At 39.9% G+C, this 22,428-nt stretch overlaps 2 protein-coding genes across 8 annotated transcripts in view; one reads left to right on the top strand and one right to left on the bottom strand.

The window, feature by feature from the left end:
- Nucleotides 1-202: 202 nt before the first annotated feature.
- LOC109856899 (cytokine receptor) lies at nucleotides 203-16,613 on the top strand. 4 transcript variants are annotated; one of them, XM_020432635.1, is made up of 13 exons: nucleotides 203-403; nucleotides 6,217-6,849; nucleotides 7,333-7,629; nucleotides 7,755-8,075; nucleotides 8,164-8,321; nucleotides 8,441-8,618; nucleotides 8,773-9,087; nucleotides 9,169-9,317; nucleotides 9,420-10,320; nucleotides 10,405-10,551; nucleotides 10,656-10,752; nucleotides 10,902-10,971; nucleotides 11,128-16,613. In XM_020432635.1, exons 2-13 carry the CDS (start codon nucleotides 6,276-6,278, stop codon nucleotides 12,490-12,492), a joined length of 4,572 nt encoding a protein of 1,523 aa, XP_020288224.1. In that variant the 5' UTR covers nucleotides 203-403; nucleotides 6,217-6,275; the 3' UTR covers nucleotides 12,493-16,613. The 4 variants fall into 4 exon arrangements, with proteins under 4 accessions (XP_020288224.1, XP_020288227.1, XP_020288226.1 ...); XM_020432638.1 differs by lacking the exon at nucleotides 203-403 and adding an exon at nucleotides 4,894-4,912; XM_020432637.1 differs by lacking the exon at nucleotides 203-403 and adding an exon at nucleotides 5,262-5,280.
- Nucleotides 16,614-18,179: 1,566 nt separating this feature from the next.
- LOC109856900 (adenosylhomocysteinase 2-like) overlaps nucleotides 18,180-22,428 on the bottom strand; it is a 6,611-nt gene continuing 2,362 nt past the window's right edge. For 2 of the 4 annotated variants that reach the window (XM_020432643.1, XM_020432642.1), the window contains 9 exons: nucleotides 22,078-22,162; nucleotides 21,492-21,685; nucleotides 21,060-21,384; nucleotides 20,700-20,850; nucleotides 20,442-20,594; nucleotides 20,161-20,326; nucleotides 19,754-20,000; nucleotides 19,545-19,665; nucleotides 18,180-18,960 (listed from right to left, as the gene is read on the bottom strand). In XM_020432643.1, the coding sequence (XP_020288232.1) occupies nucleotides 18,930-18,960; nucleotides 19,545-19,665; nucleotides 19,754-20,000; nucleotides 20,161-20,326; nucleotides 20,442-20,594; nucleotides 20,700-20,850; nucleotides 21,060-21,384; nucleotides 21,492-21,685; nucleotides 22,078-22,162 (1,473 nt within the window). In that variant the 3' untranslated portion in view covers nucleotides 18,180-18,929. Of the gene's footprint in view, nucleotides 19,425-19,544; nucleotides 19,666-19,753; nucleotides 20,001-20,160; nucleotides 20,327-20,441; nucleotides 20,595-20,699; nucleotides 20,851-21,059; nucleotides 21,385-21,491; nucleotides 21,686-22,077; nucleotides 22,163-22,428 lie in introns of all 4 variants that reach the window. The other 2 variants (XM_020432640.1, XM_020432641.1) reach the window with 2 other exon arrangements.

Below are 22,428 nucleotides of genomic sequence, written 5' to 3'. Positions count from 1 at the left end.
CGCGGCCGAATGTAAACAATATTCCTGTCGTCGCGAAGACATGAAGCGGCACGTAACGCGCGAATCGTTTGCGAGCGCGAGACGTGGGTGATTGCGTGTATTTTGTTTACTCGTGTGTGTTATCGCGCCGAGGAAACATCGCGAAAAAACGGTACCGATCGGTCGTGGTCGTCGTCGTCGCCGTCGCCGCCGCAGCCGCCGCCGCCGCCGTTGCGTGTGCTTCCACGTCTCTCCCGTCTTCTTCGTTGGATAAAACCTCCTCGTCTCCTTTTTCGCGATCGCCTCCTGGACACCCACCCGGGTTTCGAGCTGCGCACCACGAGTTGCCGTCCCGCGAACGGCGTAGATCTTCGTCGTGATGAGGAATCTCGTGGGGAAACTCGCCAACAGAATTATGTCGAGGGTGAGTAATAACTTGGTCCCGACGTCCGCGCACCACACGCACACGCACACACACACACGTGCGCGCGCGCGCGCGCGATCTTTACGCGTGTGTGCGTGTTACCGTGTTTGTGCTCTCTTTCTTGTTACGCGCTTTTCTGTGTTAAAAGCGGGATATGCATGTGTGCGGATGTGTGCGCGCGAGCGCGTCGCGCGAGTGTGAGAGCAACAGCAAAGCTCCATATTTTTTATGCGCCTTTTTTTTTTTCCACCAGCAAGAAACTAGCGAATGCCTGACGAACGGATATTTTTTTCCTAGTCTACATGTGCGCCGCGTATCCTCTTTTGACTGTTCATTGATGATCGTTCACATTGTCTTCGATGCGCGCGCGCGTGTGTGTGGGTGGGTGTACGAACGTAAGTTACGTACATGTGTGTTTATGCATGTTAGTCACGCGTTGGAATTACCACTCTCGTTATTTTTTCTTCTATCGATGCAACTGTGTCGGTGAGTCCCAAAGTATGCGGTGTCGTATATGCAAAGTATCGGTTTACGCGCGTGTGTGTGTGTGTGTGTGTGTGGAGGGGGGGCTCTCTGTCGTTCGTCGCTTCTGGCTGCGAGTAAAATTTGATGTCTTTTGAACCTACATGCTTATTGTCGTACCTTTCCCAACTTTCCGCTGGGACGGGTAGAATCTTAGGAAACTTTGACGAATTTCTAAACTCCCTCAGACCTTGGGAAACTCGAAATATTTCTCCTTCGGACCCAAGGTTCCTGGAAAACTCGAAATATTTCTCTGAAATTTGAGAAGAGAAATTCACTTAGAAGATGGAAAACCCGGAGTTCTTCGACAATGATACCGGAGAACTCTGAATAATTTTTACCTCAGACCTAAGGTACTTGGAAAACTCGAGGATAATTTCTTTCCCTTAGAACCCGAGGTTTCCTGGAAAACGCGGAATATTTCTCTGAAATTTTTAAAGAATTCGCTTGGCAACATTTTTTGTTTCTTTTGCATCAGGCGGATTGCGTTTAAATGCTTTGCTTCGGATATTCTTTTGAAAATTATAAACGCAAATTGCAATACAATGACAATGTGAGCGAGATCTCGCTTAATTCTTTCTCGCGTGAAGAAAAAACTTTGACACGCATAGAATTTTATATTAAACTTGTTTCTATGGTGGTTTTTAGGTACTCGGTAATTTTGTAAAATAAAAAAGTGTCGAAGAAATGAGAATTTCACACCGCCAGGTTTGAACCGGAGAGATGGTTTATTGCAAAGTGCGAAGTAATGCGAAGACACACTTTATTTCAGTTGCGTTTATTTATATTTCCAACTGTTGTGCTTTCCCGGTCTCTTTGAAGTTTCCGTCACGTCACTTGTTCCTTTGGTGGAGAAATGCGTCGAGAAATTTGTAACACGAAGAAATGCAAGCGCGAACGGTCGAGAGATGCTTTCGGAATGCGCGTTGCACGTTCCTCGGTGCACGTTCTAAACTCGAAAGACATGTTTTGCATCCCGGACTGCAAATCCGCGCATCCGTGTGTAACGCGCGGGGATCGCCACGGCGACCTTCGCCGGCAGAACGAGATGTGACGTCTCGCTCGTAAAATGCCAAAGTGTGTCTTAAACTTTTGCGAAGGAACCGCAAATAATTCTTCTCGCATTTCTCCCGGCGAAAATGAAGTCCTCGCGATGATGATGTCGCGATTTTCTGGTTACACGCGTGTACGCGCGATATATAACGCGAAACCTTAGTTTTTTTTTTTTTTTTTTTTCTCACGTCTTCCCAACGGGTCAATGTATTCCGGTGGTCACACAATAATGTGTCACACACAAGTTTGCGTTACAAATTTTTTTTTTTTTAGATCCGTGTATTTTGCATTTGAGATTTTATGCGACACACGCGAATCGCTTGTGTATCGTGTTACAGAACACGTTGATTGACATTCGAATACGCGACAAGAATTATATATTGCGAATTCGTAGTCGGAGAATATTCTAAAAATATATAAGACTAAATAAAAATTTTTAATATTCGTAATATTTAATTTGACGCAAATTGTCAATTTATTTCTCATGCATTTTGTTTTTAGAAAGCGACAGAGATCCTCTTCAGCGGGGGGATGTGATATTTGAAGGTGTGGAAATATTGTCGAGAGTTGTGTGTGAGATCAAAACGAAAACAGAGATTTAAATCTGGGCAAATAAGAAATAGAGCTTACCCGGATGTTTGAATTTTTCAAATCTCTTGTTTCGCTTCGATTGTCCGAGCAGGAATTTATGAAAACGAATTATTTGCAATTGTATTAAATAATAATTAAAACGCAGATCTGATTTCGCCCACTTTTCAGATGTAATCCGGCGTTGCGCGACATAGCTGAGCTAATTAATTTTTACGTTAATTAAATTACATCCCATTGTGTCGGAGCGATTCAACAAACAATGCAATAAACAGTCTTTGATTAGCAGTGGCACGTACCTGATCGCACAGCCTGTGCACGTTCGCACCCAGCTTTTTTCCGGAGATTGTTGGATTTTTTTTTTTTTTTTTTTTTCCAGAGATTATTCGCTTTCGCGAACGATCGCAAATAACGATCTCACACCGTCGTCGTTACTCGGTATCGATATCGACTGATTATAGAGAAGTCTCGATGTTTGCGTGAGAGCGCGATTCTGAGGATTTTTAAATCATTTGAGAACAAATGTCGCATTGAGAGAACGTTTCTAATGAATCGTCGATTTTTCACCGAAATCGACGAGCAACAAATAATCAGTTGTTTTCGACGATTACTTGAAATCATCATCAGTATCAGAGACAAATATGATACGTGTCTGATCTCGTTTCGAAAGAAAAGCGCGGAAATTCTTGTTTGAAATATCACGTACTCTCTGCGCGCACTCACGCACGCACACAGTATCGTGCTGATATCGCGCGATTGTTAAGAAACTACCGATTCAAATACATTTGTTTCAAGTTTCAAAAAGGGAATTGTATTTTCGAACACACATTGCGAAAATGAAAATGAAACAACGCCGCGTGTAAATCGCTTTGTTCGGAATGTCCCATCTCTTCAGATATCGACAACACAGGCGGTTTTCAGCGTTGCATCTATTTCTCTCGCGCGAATATCAAAAAAATACAAATGCGACGTCGCACACGCGTGTGTGTTTCTCTCTTCTAAAATCGGCAAAGTTTTTTTCTTTTTCGTCGCCTCGCGAAGTGTCATCCGCGTGTGTGCGGCCGCCGCTACGTGTTTCGGATCGTCGCCATTACCCCGGTCGCGAGTTCTCGTGAAACTCTCTCTCTCTTTCTCTCTTGTGTGATTTTTAGAGAAATCTGTCATTCTGCCCTCGCGCGCGGGATATAAATACACAAGCTGCGCTCGCTAAGACGCCCGCGCGTGTTGCAGCGCGCGAATCCGCCGAGCGATGTTTTCTGGCGATCTCGATTTGTGGACGAAATTGATGAAATTTACGGAGCAATTCTCGGTAGCTTGGTGTGCGCGACGGTTTCTTTCGGAAACTTTCTATTTAACAGGAACCATCGGTTCCGTTTCGTAATTCGTAGATTTTAACCGTATTATCATATTTGAACGCACACACACAAGTCTCATTTCAGAGTTGCACGAACATGTCAGATATCGTCGACGACGACCCGCGGTCGCGCGCGCGTGTGTGCACGCAACGCACGTGTTTCATCGAAAACACAGTCCGGGAATAGATTGGGAAAGAATCTTTTTTTTTTTTTTTTATGAATAGAAAACGTCAAGTAACGCGCGCACGCGGCGGCGAGATAAACGCCCGCCGTTATCAGCGAGAAACGCTCGTGGGAAAAGACGCGTAGTAGATATTACGTCAATCGAGAACTCTTCCCCTGAAGTTGAAAACAAAAAAACAAAAAGCAGAAGGATAATGTCATCGGTGAAAAAAAGTATCACGTTTGATAATAAAAATTAATTACCAGCACACGCACAGAGGCTTCCTTGTAATTTTCTTATCAAAATGCTCTCGTCGCGCGCGCGCGCAACAGATAGTCGTCGATAGAACACGTTATGTAACATTGAAAAGTAAAATTTGTATCTCGTTCCGAATAAAAATAACGAGACGACACACGAGCGAGACAGAAACGTTTTTGTCATTAAAATTACAAATGTTTTTGTCATTCCGATCGACTGATGTTCGTTCGTTTTGAACGAAAATGCGCGACGACGCGATAATTTTTCGATTACAACACAATTGGATTGAAATCGCGGAGTAAATTTACATTTACGGAATATAATTGGGTGTGAAAATGAACAACGAAACTTTTCACTTTCGATCGGCCAGTGCGAACGATAAGAACCGACGAGAGGGAAGAGTCGAGGAACGAGGAGAGTTCAGCTATCGCAGCTTGGCGCAATTAAGAAGGAAACCTTCTTATCAGTTTTCCCTATTATTCCGCGATTTGCCAACCGCTCTCTCTCTCGCGGTTCAACGGCTGCGCGCAATCGACGTATGGAAGCTGGTTCGAGAGAGATTAAATCGAAGTAAATAGCCGATCGATTTATCGGCGAGATAAATACTTTTTTGCCGCGTGTGATACGCATCTTTTGATTTTGTTAAAGCTTTACGAATAACGAGATTCGATTGTGTTGTTTTCAACACGACCGTGAGATATCGATCGTCCGTCTCGTGTGTGTGATACGCGATCATTGTGTCATTGGATTCTCTCGATGAAGCGCGCGATAAGCGGGCGCGCAATCCGATCAAAAGTGTAAAACAAAAATTAATTAAAACCGCACTCGGTGTATCGCATATTAAATAGTTCGCATATTTAAATAGTTCTTTTGCGATATCAAAAGCGTAAACGTCACGCGTGTTGTAAGAAGATATTGTACGCGCGTGGAAGTCCCCGGTGAGAAATTATAAAAACAATGATAAGAAGTAATCAATTTTCCTGTTTCTATAGTCCGCAGTCGATAATGACACACATGTTCGATTCGTATTTGCATATTTGCAAAATCTTGTTTTTCGCACACTATCGTTGCACAATAATGAATTTTCCTCGCGCGCGAACGCTGTATTTAGTAATTATTTGAAAATTACAATCGCGCACAGCGTGCTGTTTATAAAATTATCGCTTCTGAAAATTTATAAAACAAACGAGTCTCTCGCGTGTTTTATAAAATTTTTTCTTTATAACTTTGTTGAAAAAAAAAATCACATACGCTTTATTGTTCACATATATCTAATTTGCAATTTTAACAAACAAGAGTCTTTTGTATCTCGCGCTTGTGTGTATGTTAAAAAAAAAATGTACACTGTGTATTAAACATTTGCAATGTCTCTTTGCGAGTTTTATCCCATGAGAAAACGTCGAGCCGCCGAGGCCTATGTATTTACGCCATCGTAAGCATGAACGCGATGATGAAATATATAATAACGATTTATCGGAAGCTCGTGTTACTGAAGATTATCACTCCCTCGCATGTCACGACCCTAAATTCACTAAACGACGTTTCTCATTCATTTCTTTCTCCTATTCCTTAGATCGTGTTTCTTAGACCGCGCTCGCTCACGAGCGCTCCGGAGTTTAGTTGTAGCTTAGCTCGAACGCGCTTCGCATCTCGTTTGTCCAATCGATCTTTTTTAGAACTTTGTCGATTTTTATCGCGTTATATTGTGTTGAACACATTATTTTCTTATAAATCGTTTAATCTCCAAAGCAAGATTCGGCGAATCGCACAGATCAGCTTTAAAGATATTAGTCACGAAATTAGCGCGCGAGAATTTCAGATTGCGTGTGTCATTTTATCAGATTTTACAAATTTCTCTTCGCTTGATTTTTCAGTGATGAGAGAGGACGACTAGAGAGAGGAGAGAAAGAAGCGAGAGGAGAGTCTATACACAATGGATCAACGTATGAGAAGATCACCTGGGGAAATGAATCGGTATTTATCGTCGCACAAATCGGACAGTTCGTCGAGGCGTAGATGCCGATTCGCTCCGGACATGGTTTCTGGTACATCGGAATTGTCCCGCGTTGCTTCGACGTGCATTGTCGACTGCGACGCGTCCGGAATCAATTTTGCCATCAAAAAAGACAACAAAGCGACGGCGTCGGACGAAACAACGCGGATCGACGCGTCTTGTTCTTCGACAGAGAATAATACCTTATCACTTCGCAGTGCCTCTTCAGTTGTCGATCGATTCTCGTCGTCGTCGTCGAGCGAGGAGACTAATCGCTCCGCATGTAACTGTAGTATAATAAACCACCGAAAACAAGAAGATTCATCTTCGTCGAACAGCACCGCGAGAAGATACTTCCATCGATCGCGGATATTCTCGGCGAAGGAGCGCTTTTACGATCGATTGTTCCGATCGCCGATCGCACGGAGAATCAATATCGTTTTCCTGATCTGTATAATGTGCGTGTCACAATGTGCTGGTCTGAGATGCGCACCCGGATTGGAAACGCCAGGATGTAAGTTCATTTTTTTTTTTTAATCGTTACACTTACTCGAAAGAGACACATACAACTGACTCATTTGTTTGTTTTCAATTTTCATTGCGCTTGTCGGTGAGATAAATTTTATATTCGCATTGCTCAATGGAAGACGTTGTTCAAATATGCGTCTCTTGTTTCTCCCACGCACGAGAAGACGAGGCGACCGCCTCTACGTTTTAGAATTATATATAAAACGTATCTTGTCTCTCCTTTTGGAATTCTGACGTTCGCGCGCTAAATGCATCTAAATTTAATGCGCCAGCAATGCGGAGTTTTATATACATCAATGTATTTAGAATACAAACACACTCAAATGTGTCGCATAAATCCATCTCATTTTCATACATTACATGTTATCTTTTAACAACACATATGCTAATACACATATACTAATTAGCGAATGTTTAACAACAAAATACACGGTTATAACGGTGCTTTTGTTGTCATGTTCGTTTCCAGGGACGTGGCCGCCGGGTGATGTTTTTGTAGAATACGGCAACTCGCTGAAACTCTTTTGTTTGTTAAATAAAACGGTCATAGATACCCAGTTTCCAGGACAAAACGCCTCGAATCTCAGATTCTATCGGGGTGAACCATCAGTCCCAAGTGAATACATCACTGTAATCAATGAGACAGCAATATCAATGAAAATCGGAAAACCTCCGGCAGGCGATTATACGTACAGTTGCGGATTAATCTTAAAAAATCCGAAACGACCCCCCGAGACAGTTTGTATCAACAAAGTTTGGGTTGGATGTAAGTAACATGTTTTTAGTAACGCACCGACATGTACGCGCAACAAGAAATCTTCAAAAAAAAAAATGTACATCTCTCTTTCTCTCTTGTATATTATAATTTTATTTTGTTTCATTTCGCAACAGATCGACCCCAAAAGCCAGAAAACTTCAGTTGTATATCACAGAACTGGCAGAATATGATATGCTCGTGGGATCCGGTATACAATCCCATCCCAACGAATTTTTCGCTAACGTTTAGACTGGGTACCAAGCCAGGCACCGGTCGTTATCCTTGTCCGCTTCTGAAGGAGAATGAATACCGGCCTCCGAACACGTGTAAATGGGATGCTTACACCGATCCGATTTACAGACAACCATACGTAAATTATACATTTATATTGATAGCAGATAATGAATTGCAAAAAAATGTCACTTTTACATACAAAGTTTCACACTATGCTAATGGTACGTAACACTTTCTGCGTATTATTGAACTTCAAGCGGTGTTCAAGAATTGTGTACCGTTAATCGTAAATATATTGTTGATTTTTAGTTATACCGGACAAACCTACGAATTTAACCGTGTCTGATAGAACAGAGAACAGCGTAACGCTCATGTGGGATTATCCTTATCCTGTGAAACTATTTCCACCTGGTTTGCACAGTAGAATTATGTATCAAAATCAGTGGGATAATAAGAAAAGTTGGAAGGTGAGACCGCACTAGATCCTACGATATATCTCTAAACATGTTGTTTATCTTATCGTAATTGAACAATTTATCCATGTGCGTCTCAATTCTAATTTTTTATTTGACTTGCGCTCTTTTAGGTTATTATTATTACGCAGAAACCAAAGCTAGAAATAAAAGAAAAAAAAATTTATCATTTCGCGAACTTGGAGTATGCCAACACAGTGTATGACGTGCGCGTTTCTCTGAAAAGTGCGTATAATACAAATGATTTGTGGGGCGAACATAGCTCGATTACATTTAGGACGCTACCAACAGGTAATTGAAACCAGAAGAAACAGAATCACAAATTTGTTTTTTTATCACATATCTGTGTAGTAGTTAGTAAGTTTGTAAATAAAATGTATATGTAGTAGTTTAGAAATAAAATTTTCTCTATTTTGCTTTTTTTTTTTTTTTTTTTTTTTTACAGTACCTAGTTCTGCACCGAAAACCGATATTGGCAGCTTTGAAACTTCTGGAACTGCTAGCGGTAAGAAGGACGTGATTTTGTACTGGCAAACGATACCGCAGCATCAAGAGAACGGCGATAAGTTTAAATACGAGATTATACGTATGTTGGAAAATGGCCGAGAGAAAATCGTAAATCACACGGCGTGTGAAATGACTAGGACTTACGTTGAATACAAGGGTCTCAACGCGGACAGCAACTACGAATTCGTAATTGTCGCGGCAAACGAAGAGGGCAGAAGCAAGAATCAGTCTACAATATTTGTGCCACGTAAACGTGAGTGTATACATCAAAAAGACAAATGAAAAAAGTTGAAATATGTAACGCTCATAAAATAAATGTAATTTTCTTTTGCAGCGCCGCCACAACCAATAGCGTTCACAAAAATTGCTTTTGACAAAGGATTGTACGAATTGTCTTGGAAAACGCCCGCGAACGTGGAGGATATTACGAATTACACAATTTTTTGGTGCGAAAACGAGCGCGATCGTCCGTATCAGTGTGTAGTGCGTGTCTATTTTTTAATGATATTTTTAAAACGTCGCTTGTCTTATTAAAAACACAAACAAAAGTGACAATTATATGCATGAAATGACTAATGTTTGCAGGGTTACTTGGAATGGACACACGTGTCTAACACTACCACCGTTTACAACATGACCGTACCGTATCCGGCTAAGGTGTATCAGTTTGCTATTTCCTTAAACACTAAAAGAGGCAGTAGCGGAATGGTATGGGCATCGTGCACGGTGATTCACAACCAAACGGTCGGCAAGATGAAATCTTTGTACATTAATCGCGTCGGTTCCACCTTTATCGAAGTCGGCTGGAAGTTCGAGTGCTCGGATCGCATTGGAATGGTTATAGGATACAACATTTACTACTGTCCTATCTTATCGCCGTATAATTTTAATTGCAAAAGCCCGAAACTGAACAGCACCATCAAAGGAGATCCTGACACAAGTCGCGCTATTATCAAAGATCTGAAACCTTACACCACGTATATGCTGTCAGTTGCGGTGTTAACCAAGAATGGCGAAAGCGAACACAGCAATCCGATGTCGAACACCACGCTTGAAGCGGCGCCCAGCGTTCCGAGAAACGTGACTGTCAGCGTCGTTACTAATACGACCATGTTGGTCACCTGGAGTCCACCAGAAACGGAGAATGGCGTGCTTAGGTATTACGAGGTCTATTACAACGATCACTTGCCGTTCAAGGTGGAGAAGGATGAGAATCACGTCGAGTTAAGAAACCTATCGGCATACGCGTATTACAATATCAGTGTTACCGCCTGTACCGTGGCGTGCAGCCCAAAGTCACCGATTATACATCAACGCACGCAAATCGGTATTCCCAGTAAAATTAGCACGCTTGCAGTGCGTTTCATAAATTCTAGTTTGGTGCTCGTCAAATGGGACGTGCCGCAATATCCAGCCGGGCCGTTGGACGCTTCGTATTACGAAGTGGAGACAAACGACGGCATAATTCAAAACAGTACTAATTTAGGTAAGATGTGATTCGCACTTGTACGAAACAAGTTAAAAATTTATTTATCTTATCTTCGTTATAATGTTGTTGTTTCTATTGCAGAAATGCAACTCCCCATTCCTGGTTGCACAACTGTCGATCAAGACAAGGCGTACAGATTTCGAGTTCGAGCTGTCAATATCGATTCTAACAACCAACATTTGAGAGGACCTTGGTCGAACGGAGAGGGAAATTGTTATCAAAGTGACAGTTAGTATCATATCTTGCGAAGAAGTGATCAGTCTTTTTTTTTGTTTTTTTTTACATAAAACAATAAGCCGTGCAATAAAATCATAAATTTCTTTCTCTTCAAGCAACAGGTCCGTCGTCACGTATAAAAGTGTTTTTATGGGTGATCTGCGCCATTATTTCTATAACGGTCGTCATATTCCTCATATACTTATTTAACAGGTAAAAAAATCTATTTCTATTAAAATTATTTTCCAAATAAATCCATTAATTTTCGAACATGTACTCTCTCGAATATGTACTCTAATATACTCATCACAAGATTTTTATAATTATAATGCTAATAATATACTCTAACGTTTTATTCATAGGGTGTGGTTGAAATGTCAGGACATGCAAGATGTTGAGGTGAGATTACCGCCCGGACTCGCTTCAGACGTGGTGAGATATTTCAAATTTATACACATACGCACACACATATCGAGTTATTAAGTATATTTGTCACGTTTTATATTTAATTTGACCCGATACTATTTTTCTCTAATATTTTTTTGTGTACAAATATGGAAACTAATGAATTTTCTTATTCGTACGTAGAAATTGCTGCAGAATAAAGCGAATGAGCAGCATATACGACAACCGTCCGCCGACTCGAGCGGTTGTTCGAGCGGCCAAGAGTCCGTAACCTCTTCCCTCACAGCGGAATCTCAAGTTTCCAGCGATAGTGGCACCGAGGTGGATCCTATGCCTGTATCACCGGATAAATTGCTAGAGACACATCCAACCTGGGACACGTCGAGTAATTTGCGATTGAGGAACGTTGTGCGGGAACAGGATTTGGGTACAGAGACCGCGCCCAACTCCTGGACTTCGTACATTACAGTAACCAAATCCGAGCCAGTTCTCGGTGAGACCATGTCACTGACGCAATCCACTCCTAATTTAACAAATAGCGCGGGCTACACGACGTCGCACACGTGGTCCAGCGCCGGTTATATCAGCATGCCATCCTCCGAGGAGCTGTCGAGTAATCCGAGCCCCGTACCGCGTGAGAACATTGTCGCCGCTAGCATTGGTTATAGCGTTATTGGATCCATGCCTATGCGAGCTAAGTCTGAGGAAGATGACAACGTTGGTGTGACGGCGGACATTGACGATGACACGTTGATCAAACCAGATGTTAAGCACAAGAACAATTCATACGTATCTTTGGCCTCGCTTGAACAGAAACAAAAACAGAAACCTGTCGGCAATACCTTCAGAAAGTTAAAGCTAGACTCACTCGCGTTAAATGCTCCTGATAAATCATCCAAATCGTATGTACAAGCGGGTCTCATAGATATGTCACTGCCGAAGCTCGATTTACGCTCGATTAAACCGCCCGTAAGTAGTAACACCGCATTGTGCAATACTTTCGGCACGTTCACGGATTCTTACAGCAAACCGTTGTTCACAACTCCGTTTGCGACCCCAACATCGTTGCCATATCCGTTAACCGACACAACGTGGACTTCGACGAAACCGCACGTCGCTATGACGACAATTCCCGAAGTGACGAGGTCGCCCGCTTGCAGCATACAGGAATCTTCACCGCAGAAGACGTTCCTCGACTCGCACGTGCCGACGTCGTCGAGCGATGCGTCATCGAAACTAGACGTGAATTTCATGCAGGAAATTCTGCAACAGAAACAGCAACAAGAAAAGACAGAGATATCTTTGAGCGACGCAGAGGAGATCATCGACGAGGACGACGCTATGTATCCCGCACGCTGGCAGAAACCAGCCGCGCCGGAGAAGAAAGAACTGAACGCGAAGCTAACACCAAACAGGACGCCGATCATCACGAAACACAAATCCGGCTACGTCACCATCGCTGAAAATCCTAATCTGATACCCACGATGTCCAATCAGTCAGACGAGCAGTACAGCAAGGTGACAGTTGTGCCAAGTACGATTCAGTGAGATGCAAAGGGTCTCTTGCAACCTTTGATTTCTTCGTGCGTGAGTGAACTATATTGCCAACATTCGCATAGAAAAACAAAAAACGGTACAAAAACGATAAACAAAAACAGATCGATGGTGCTAGCCGAAGACCACGATGTTGTAAATAGGCCTGAACATAGACAGAGGGTCGCGATGGGTCGCGCACAAACTGGACTGATCTGAGTGGTACCTAACTTTTAGCAAATCCAAGAAGTCTCGGTTCTCGAGAGAGATCGGCATGAAGCCTTTTTTTTTTTTTTTTTAACGATCGATAGAAATTTGCTAAGTTCTCTCGAATTTCTGTCCTAAGTAACGTCTTGCTACATGTTCGATAGACACAGAGAAAGATCGGTTTGATTGTCCGGCTTGAGTCCGCGTTTATTATAGCACACGTCCAAGTACTATCGACGCATAGTACGTAACGATACGTCCAGGCGACACAAACATGTAATATCTCGAGAAGATATATATATTATATATTTATTTAATATATATATATATTATACATATAAACTGTATTAACTTTTTTATCATACTCGTGTAATACGTGGTTTTGTCGCGCCATATATGAAAAATAGGACGTAGATAAATGAGTTTTAACACATACCAATACATATATATATATATATATATGTGTGTATATATATATATATATATACATATATATAAATATATATACATATATGAGATAACCGTATATACTCAGATCGACAGACAGCCTATCGTTGTCGACATAATCAAAGTAATCAGTTAACTAGATAGCACACAGTATTTAAAAAAAAAGGCAGTACGATCACGTTCTTGCGGATAATTTTGCGAGAAGATTTTTTTGCCATTTTTTTTTTTTTTTTGTAGAGAAGAGAGGTAATGTAAATAAATTTTAAGAATTTATATTTTCACGCGCGCGAGAGAATGAGAGCGAGTGAGAGAATGTGTTTCCTTTATTAAAAAAAAGCAAAAAAAAAAAAAAAACAAAAAAAAACCATCCTCGCTTCGTTTTTAGGTTAATATCTCTTAATAGCTCGTGTAGTTTATGAAAATGTTGGGATATATCATTTGATAAACTATTTTGTATTGCGTTCGAAAATTCGGGAAAAAAGTGTAAAAATTCATAAGAGTTTCCAAATTAAAAAAAAAAAAATCTTCAATTTACTCCCTCAAAGAGTGATAAGTGACCTACCGACGGTGCTTGACAACATATTGATGCAACTTTAAGAGAGCACAGTTTTTTTACAAATTTGCAAACAAATGATTGAGAGTTAAACGTCATTTCCGATGTAAACTGTTGATGATGAGGATTGATTCTCAGATATTGTAAAGCAAACTGACAAGTGCATACAAATATTCTTCCGAAACAGTTTCCGATCGCTGTGTTAGAAATTTCATACTCCCACACGAATATAAATTTTTTATTCGCTTATAAATAAAATCAAACGTTGTTTAAAAACTGTGTGTTACACACACTCAACCTCGTTACAACGAAAGTCGTTAGAACGACCAGTTGAATGAAGAGTTTCCAATTTTCTATGCAAGTTGATCATGTTTTTTTTTTTATGCAGACGCGCGCGCACGAACAATCGAAGTTCTTTTCTGACATACAGTTGCCGAATCAATCCGTGTATTTTTCTTGCGCGTAGCAATTATTATTGTTGTTACCTCCGCGGTGTATACTTTATTGTATCTCGCGGAAGATGTTTTTTTTTTTTATAAAATAATATCGGAATAAGAAACAAAGTTGAGCGGAATTGGTTGTACAGGTGGTCTGCAAGTATCTCGAGATTAATTGCATGTGAGATAAGATGACGTGTGTAACTCGCAGGCAGGGAAAGTGTGTTTTACCGTTAAAAATTCCACTCGAGTTGTTGAATAATAAAATTTTTTTAAATTGTAACCAAAATTATCAAAAACAGGGCCTGATTTACTCTGATTTGAAAAAAAGTGAAAGTTTTTCAGATTTCTTTATACAACCCAGGCAAATTAAAACACAGGACAGCCATAAATTATAACAAACATATTATAAGTTATACAGATTGTTACTTCGCGGGGGTGTGGCAATAAGAATACGTACTAAAAAAAAAAAAAAAACACGTCTTCCGTGTTAACTTTCGATCAATTGGCAATTGTGGTATTGCAGAACGTGTTGTCGCGCTACTGGACATGTAAGAATATATGTATGCATAATATGTATCTTAAACTAGTCATTGACTCTACTTTCTTCCGCAAAATAGGCCTTTCTTTTGTATATTCTTAAATAGTTTTTAATTAATTGCGCACAGCGTACTCGAGATTTTGTACACTCGTCAGAGAGATGACACACGCATGAAAAACAGATTTTTCTCCAAGAGCAAGAGAGGAGAACAGTTTGCTGATCAATTTGCATTTGCAGATCTTATACTATTTAAAAAACAAACAGCAAACATTTTTTTAAATTGAATTAAAAAAAAAAAAAAAACTTCACATCATTTATTGATCACGCGACAGTATCTTACTTTGTTTGTAATTAGGGTAGACGAAAATTCATAATGTAATAATAAAGAAAGGCCTAAGGGTGTGCTTGAGCACACACAGTTATTTTTTTGCAAGTTCAAACAATTTCCGCTGTGCGAAAAGGAACTTCTTCGCCACCTTGGCTGCGAGACGGGACGAGAAACGGGAAACGACGTTGTTTGCACTTGCGAAATAACACTTAGAGAGTTTTGCGATCGAGCATTTGCGTCGTGAAGCTTTTCAATTGAGAAAAAAAAAAAAAAAAAAAGAAACGAGCTTAGTAGTCGTACGTACATTAACGCGTACTTTTGTTACTAAGAGATGTATCGCTTAAAATATTGCAATATGTTGCGTTTGAAGTGCTGCTTAGTCTCCACAACGATTAAGTTTGTGAAAGTCGAATTGTGAAATCCCAAGTCAATAGAGCGACGTTTCTACAGAGATCCGTTTATTTTACCTGCACTTTTTTACAAATTTTCGCGCGTGAAAAGAACAATTTATAAATTGATCGCAAAGCGTCAGACGGAATCTAACGATTAGAGCTAGTGTGATTTTTAACTAACTTTTCGTACAATTCAACACAAAAGAAACTTAATCGCGCGCGCGCACACACATAAGGTTTCGATTCGCGTGACGAGTGTTTTAGTCGCAGGTAAATCCAATTTTAATCGACTTCTGTCAAAACAACCTGTAAAAAGTGCGATTAAAATGAACAGATCTATTTTTCACACGCGAGATTCATGTAATATATATATATATATATAACATATAACGTACATTTGCGTGTGAATTTTTTGTCACTTTGAATTGTCAGACGATTCCTATGAAGTTTTTAGCAACAGATTTATACGGCGTAATATCGCGAAATCTTAAAGAAATATATGTATATCTAAAGCGAATATATATTTAAAGCTAATTATATTAAAAGCGTCTGCTCGTGTCACAATACGGGGACGGAAGCTTTCAATCAATTCACTGGAAGAGCAACTAAGCACACACACACACGCGTACTTTGTTAAGTTTTACATATCTACACGTTGTATATACATATATAATATATATATATACACACACACCCACATAGATATATATATATATATGTGTATCTATATCTATTATTGTCTATTTTTGTTACGTATTTATAAACGAATGAGAAAAAAAAGAAGAAGAAAAAAAACGTACTTTATTATACATCGAACGCAATGTAACGGAGCGAGATTTTAGCGAAACCCTACGAAACTAATAAGTAATTATACGTCTAAGGACCTACTGAGACAATTTATATACACGTGATGATTTAGATCTATTGTGTATGTCGTTGAAACTTTGTAATCTTTGTTAATTTACTTTGAAACAATCGAAGAGTATCGAATGTTCGTTTTTTTTTTTTTTTCTACATAAACAAGTAATCTTTTGTACAATAATTTAGTTAAACGATGACGTGAACTGCTGTTTAAAAAAAACAAAAAAAAAAACCAATGGTTACTGATTTCACTGCTGGTTTGATAGATAATGAAATTACGGGGGAAGAAAGTTACAAAAATACGGAGCTGCTGCGGTGAATGTCTTTTTTTTTTCTTTTTTTTAATTTGAATACCACGTATATTGAAAAATGTCAAATCTTCTATTTCCGTTTCCGGATGATGAATTTTTTTACGATTGTTAACGGATTAGTTTAAGTTAAACGCAACCTGAGTGCAATGACTTGTGTAAACTCGTTTTAATTGTACATATTATTGCAGTTTTATATGTGTAATATAAATTTCGCACGCTACCATAACGCAACAGATATATATATAAATATACTATTGACTTATATATATATATATACATATGTATACGTACATATATGTGTATATATATAAGCTACCTTTATCTACGACGTACGGTCTTTTATTCGAGCTCCTCTTACGTTAAGTGTGTTCAATTTTAGGGTAAAACGGTTGTTGTAAGGTCATTTACTCACTTGTTGATGCAATGTATTCGCACATTCTTCATATTGTTGGTTCACAATGCCATTGCAAAATTTTGCAGTCCATCTTGTATTTTCATACACGTAACACACCCACACACACGGATCAGATATATAACATGCTGTTAATTATATACATATATATAAATGACGACATTGAATCAATACTTGCACCACTTAGAGAGAACGATCTTGTACAGTATATTGTAAAATATATTTTTACCGCTTCTCCTCTTTCTTTTCTGGGTTTTTTATTATTTATGTTAATACGTACTACAAAAAATTTTTCGCGCCCTTAGCGTAAAAACAAAACCTTGTCGCGCTATTATAGTGTATTTGCCATTGTGTAACGCCATGCCGCCGAACCTTGCCATCCGATTGTTCTTCAGACAGCTCAAAAAACAAAAAAAAAACAAAAACAAAAAGAACAAAGCTCTGCCATCTTTAATTTTGTTTTTAATACTCACACGCGCACACACGCGCGGATCGCGCTGAACACAGAAAATTTTACTGAAATTTCTTTAAATCTCTGAGACATCGCTGTTGGACAAAAAGCCATTAGTTTATAAAAACTATTAAGCTGAAATATATAACATTTATATTGAAACGTCTTGTATATTCTTTCCTAAGTTATATATATGTTTTGTGTGTAATTTTGTGTGTTTATACCCCGCTATTTCAAGATCTGTTCCCAGATAGAAATTCTGGCAAATGTTGATTCATCCCGGCCTCGATCTAATTGAGGGATCTTATCGGGAAATCGAGCCAGGTGCTTTTTGCGGTAAATATAAAACATGGTAAATTTTTCCACTGAACGCAGAATAAGAGGTACAGGAAAGAGAACAACAATTATTGCACACGATCCGTTCTTTTTAAATGTAAGTAGGCGTTTATTTTCTCTAAAACGGTACGGTGTATGCAAATCGTTTCCTTCGTGTTTGTTGTCAAACCCGAAGGCAAAGGTAACAATGATATAACCAGATAATAACAGACTATAATCTATGATAATTTATTTTATCGCCTATTTGATGGATTTTCTTTTCTTAACTAATTTTTATTATATATATACACGGGGCTCTTGGATTAGTCACCTGTAAAATACAGTACTCTTCCGCGTCTCTCCGGGGGAAAAAGATGGTGTATAAATAGTCGCGGACTAATTTGATCGTTCAGAGCGCGCACGCCGCGCGTTTTTTTTCTTTTTTTGTTTTTAAATGTAATTTCATTACTATATATAAGGGCACAACAAATTCATTGACTAATGTGCATCAGCACGCGCACGCACATTGCAATAATATACTAGAGAAGTGGTCGAACGTATATATGTATGTACATAACTTATGTACATGTGACTTGTACACAGAGGCTGTCGTGTAAAAAGATTCTAAAAGATTTAAGAGCGCGTGTAAGAAAATTTGTAAAATATTTAAAAACTTATATATCGCCCGAGAATGTTTATTATTAAAAATCGAGTTAAAATCGATCAAGCGGCCGAACACTCTTAAACTTTTCTTCGATCTCTTTTCGGTCTCAAATCGTCTCGATGGAGATCGGAGTGATCTTTTACAAACCTACACAAGCGTGTGTACATAACATATATACATGCACACGCACCACGGACACACGCGCGGAATGTCCTGTGTGTATTTCGCTCGTAATACTATTAAAATGGTTTTTGTTTTTTTTTTGTTTTTTTGTATCAATTACGAACTAGAGAATACTCTTGTGTAACTTACTTGTGAAAGGTAATATCTATGTATAATGGACAGATACACAACTGTTCAATTACCACACTCTTTGACTTTGCAAACTATATATAATATTTGTATCTACAATGTAGGTAATTTGCGGCTTTGATACTGCGTGACACGAACTCTATCTTCTTCAGAAAGCTCTCTTTTTCTCTCACAACTGTTTAATCACGACGTTTATTCGGATGGTTACACACAAATCCCACTTACGTCTGAACATTTTGACATTTCAAATACCTGAAACAAGCACTTGAAAATAAGATGTATACTTTGCGAGTATTTATATACTGTTTGTTTTGTCCTACAAAAACACTTTGCCCCCAATCCCAGGTTGGTTTCTCATATTGATTACTGGGTATAACAGCTGGATCAGTAGGTTCAACACGTGTTATTAACACATTCCTTGTGGATGATTAGCACGGACATAACAACGGAATCATGTTGCGCGCGGAACTTTCTCAACGAAGGTTGAACCATAAATAAACCTCTTTTTATTGATTTTACGGAAAATAAAACGAGCATCAGTGGGAAAAAAAGAAAATTAAATTCAGCACAAAGGAAAAAGGCCTGGTGTAGTATTTTGTTTTTTTTTTTTTTTTTTGGTTTTTTAATAAACTCGTGTGGGTGAAAGTGTGTAACGCTCAGTGAGTGTCGCACGTGCTAGTCAATGCCACATTACTCGTCCATTGGGTTTTTAGTAGCTGAAACAAATCCACAGATAGGTAACAAATAGGCTTATGGACACACACGCGCACACACACACGCACACACGCAAAATTGATTAATCTATCTCATGCCAAAATCCCAAACTTGATACTAACCGGTAATAGTTAGGCTTAAACGGACCTGCCTTGTTGAGACCCATGTATTTCGCCTGTTCGTCCGTTAATTCCGTCAAATGCGCGTCGAACGTGGGTAAATGCAACGACGCGACATATTCATCTGCGGATCGATATTATATAGCTTACTGCGTATTATTTTTAAACGATACGAATCTCTGGATAATACAAGAGAGAAACTGCACACGTACCCATCTTCTTTGGCAGCAGATAAACGTCGCTCTTGTATCGTCCCGGTGGCGCGTTAAACAACTCGATGAGGGCTAGAGCTTGCGTAGCGGCAGTAATTGACACAACAAAAGATGGAATACTTGAGCACGACAAGTTTACTAAACGACCCTCCGCCAACAGAACGATGCGTTTACCGTCCGGCCAAATCACATGATCCACTTGCGATCTCACTTTCTCCCAAGTCAGATCGGGCGTGCGTAAACTATTCTACACACACACATACATACATTCACACACATGTACGCATATATACTGAAATAAATTAACTTTAATTCTCAATCTCCCACCCGGGTAAAGTAAACTCGGATCGGTCGCTTTTGGAATTAATCTGCGTGCCCGGAAATAAATAAAATAAAGCAAAACATACGACGTCTATCTCCGTGTTACTGTGGCCCATGTTGCACACAACGCATCCGTTCTTCATCTTGTCCATGTGCTCCCTCGTGACCACATTTTTATTGCCCGTCGCTGTAATAACAATGTCAACATTTCGAATGACTTCATTGAGCTTCATCACTCTGAAGCCGTCCATGCTGTAACGCGACAATAAACACATACATATATATGATTGCTGACTGATCAAACTAAACGATATCTCGGAAGCCGTGGAAGCTACGGGTCTCGGTAGCAAAGCAAAGCGCGCCTTACCTGGCTTGGAGAGCGCATATGGGATCAATCTCAGTGATATAAACAATACAGCCTAAGCCTTTGAGAGCTTGGCAACATCCCTTCCCAACCTCCCCATAACCGCATATAACAACTTGCTTGCCTCCGAACATGATGTCGGTGGATCTTTTCAAACTATAAGTAATAAATTCGATAAGTGCTGAAAACTAACAAGTCACATTCAGAGTAAGCACGAAATATATCTTAGATTTTTTCGCGAAACGATTTAATGTAACTAACCTGTCGATGATGCTCTCGCGGCAGCTGTAGAGATTGTCGAATTTCGTCTTGGTCACGCTGTCGTTCACGTTCATCGCGGGAACAGACAGTTTACCCGCTTTCGACAATTGATACAGTCTATGTACACCTGTTACACTCTCTTCGACAATTCCTGAAAGAGCAAAAATCGGCATTTTATTATTATCTTTAAGTAACAAAAATATAGCGTCTCCTCATAAAAAATTCCCATCTCATTTCTTATTTATTTAGATTATTATACCATGTTATTATTCTAACAATTATCGTTTTCTGTCATGTTAAAATTATTATTACATCACACACGAGAGAGAGAGAGAGAGAGAGAAAGAGCAGAGGATAAACCTTGAATCATTTTGAACATGGCATTGTATTTCTTGAGCATTAAGTGAGTGGCGTCACCGCCGTCGTCCAGTATCATGTTAGGCTGCCAGTTTTCAGCTGCCACGCACTTATCGATACACCACCAGAAGTCCTCCTCGGTCTCGCCACGCCACGCGAACACCGGATACCCGGCGTGAGCCAAAGCCGCGGCTACCTCGTTTTGCGTCGAGTAAATGTTGCACGCGGCCCATCGCACTTGCGCGCCCAGTTCCACCAACGTCTCGATCAGAACGGCCGTCTGCGCGTTGATGTGAGTACATCCCACGATCTTGGCGTTTTTCAGCGGCTACACACAAAGCAAGCAGTTAGATGATTTCGCTGTGTGAAACATTTTCTTTTTTTTTTCCGATTGAAAATACTCGTCTTCCTTCCGAAAGATCGTAGGAGATACACCTTGTCGTCCGCCGCACGCTTTCGCAGCGCCATGATTCCTGGCATCTCCTGTTCGGCGATTTCGATTTCTCGTCGACCGAAGGCGTGCTGATCGATATTGCGCACGCAGAAATCCGTGAAGCCCTTTTCCGTCTTCTGGATCTTCTCGCGCGGCGACACGTCATCCTCGTCAGAAGAGCTTCCTGTGTAAGAGGCTAAGATAGCGCCAAACGTCGAGGAACATCGACTATTAGTACCACATCAAAAGAGTGCAGACTCACAGCGGGCTACGCGGTGTCACTCGTATTAATTTTTTTTTTTTTTTTCACTACTAATTCTAAACAATCACAACGAGATAAGAAACTACAGACACGTACACGCGTTAGAATGTGACACTCTTCACGTTTCAACGTTTGCGAGAAGATGGATGTTAGAGCACAGTATTAACAAAAGCAAAAGACTAAGCCCAGATAAGATAAGTCGCTTTCTTTGAGGAGAAGCAAAACACACAGAAATTTATTTAGTTATGCAGAAAGAGAGAGGGAGAGAGAGAAAAAGACATACAGAGAGAAAGATAGAGAAACACTCCATGAAAGGAGCATCATACCGGAGCTGTAACTGTCGGTGCTGCTGGCCGACAAGGAGCGACTGCGGTAGCGGCTGGATTTCTTCAGTGCGCCAGATTTTGAATCCTACAGAAATCGAAAGACACAATTAGATTCACAATCGGAACCGTGCGAGTAATTCCCAGCTCCTTAAGGGCTGCACAACGCATTGAACAGAAAAACAGACAAAAAAAAAAAAAAAAAAAAAAAAAAAAAAAAAATTAAAGAACGAATATGAAGCTAATTTGTCGTTTTCTCTGGTCACACAGATCAATACGGACGATTTGACTTGTCTGATATGCAAAAGAAATTTGTCATTTTGTGTCATCGCGATAATATTATTAATTTTATAA

Source organism: Pseudomyrmex gracilis, unplaced genomic scaffold (genome assembly GCF_002006095.1).
Source record: "Pseudomyrmex gracilis isolate BER0280 unplaced genomic scaffold, ASM200609v1 scaffold_137, whole genome shotgun sequence".
Lineage (NCBI taxonomy): Eukaryota > Metazoa > Arthropoda > Insecta > Hymenoptera > Formicidae > Pseudomyrmex > Pseudomyrmex gracilis.
The sequence above is the reverse complement of the archived record's forward strand: the minus strand, read 5'-3'. Positions and strand labels throughout refer to the sequence as shown.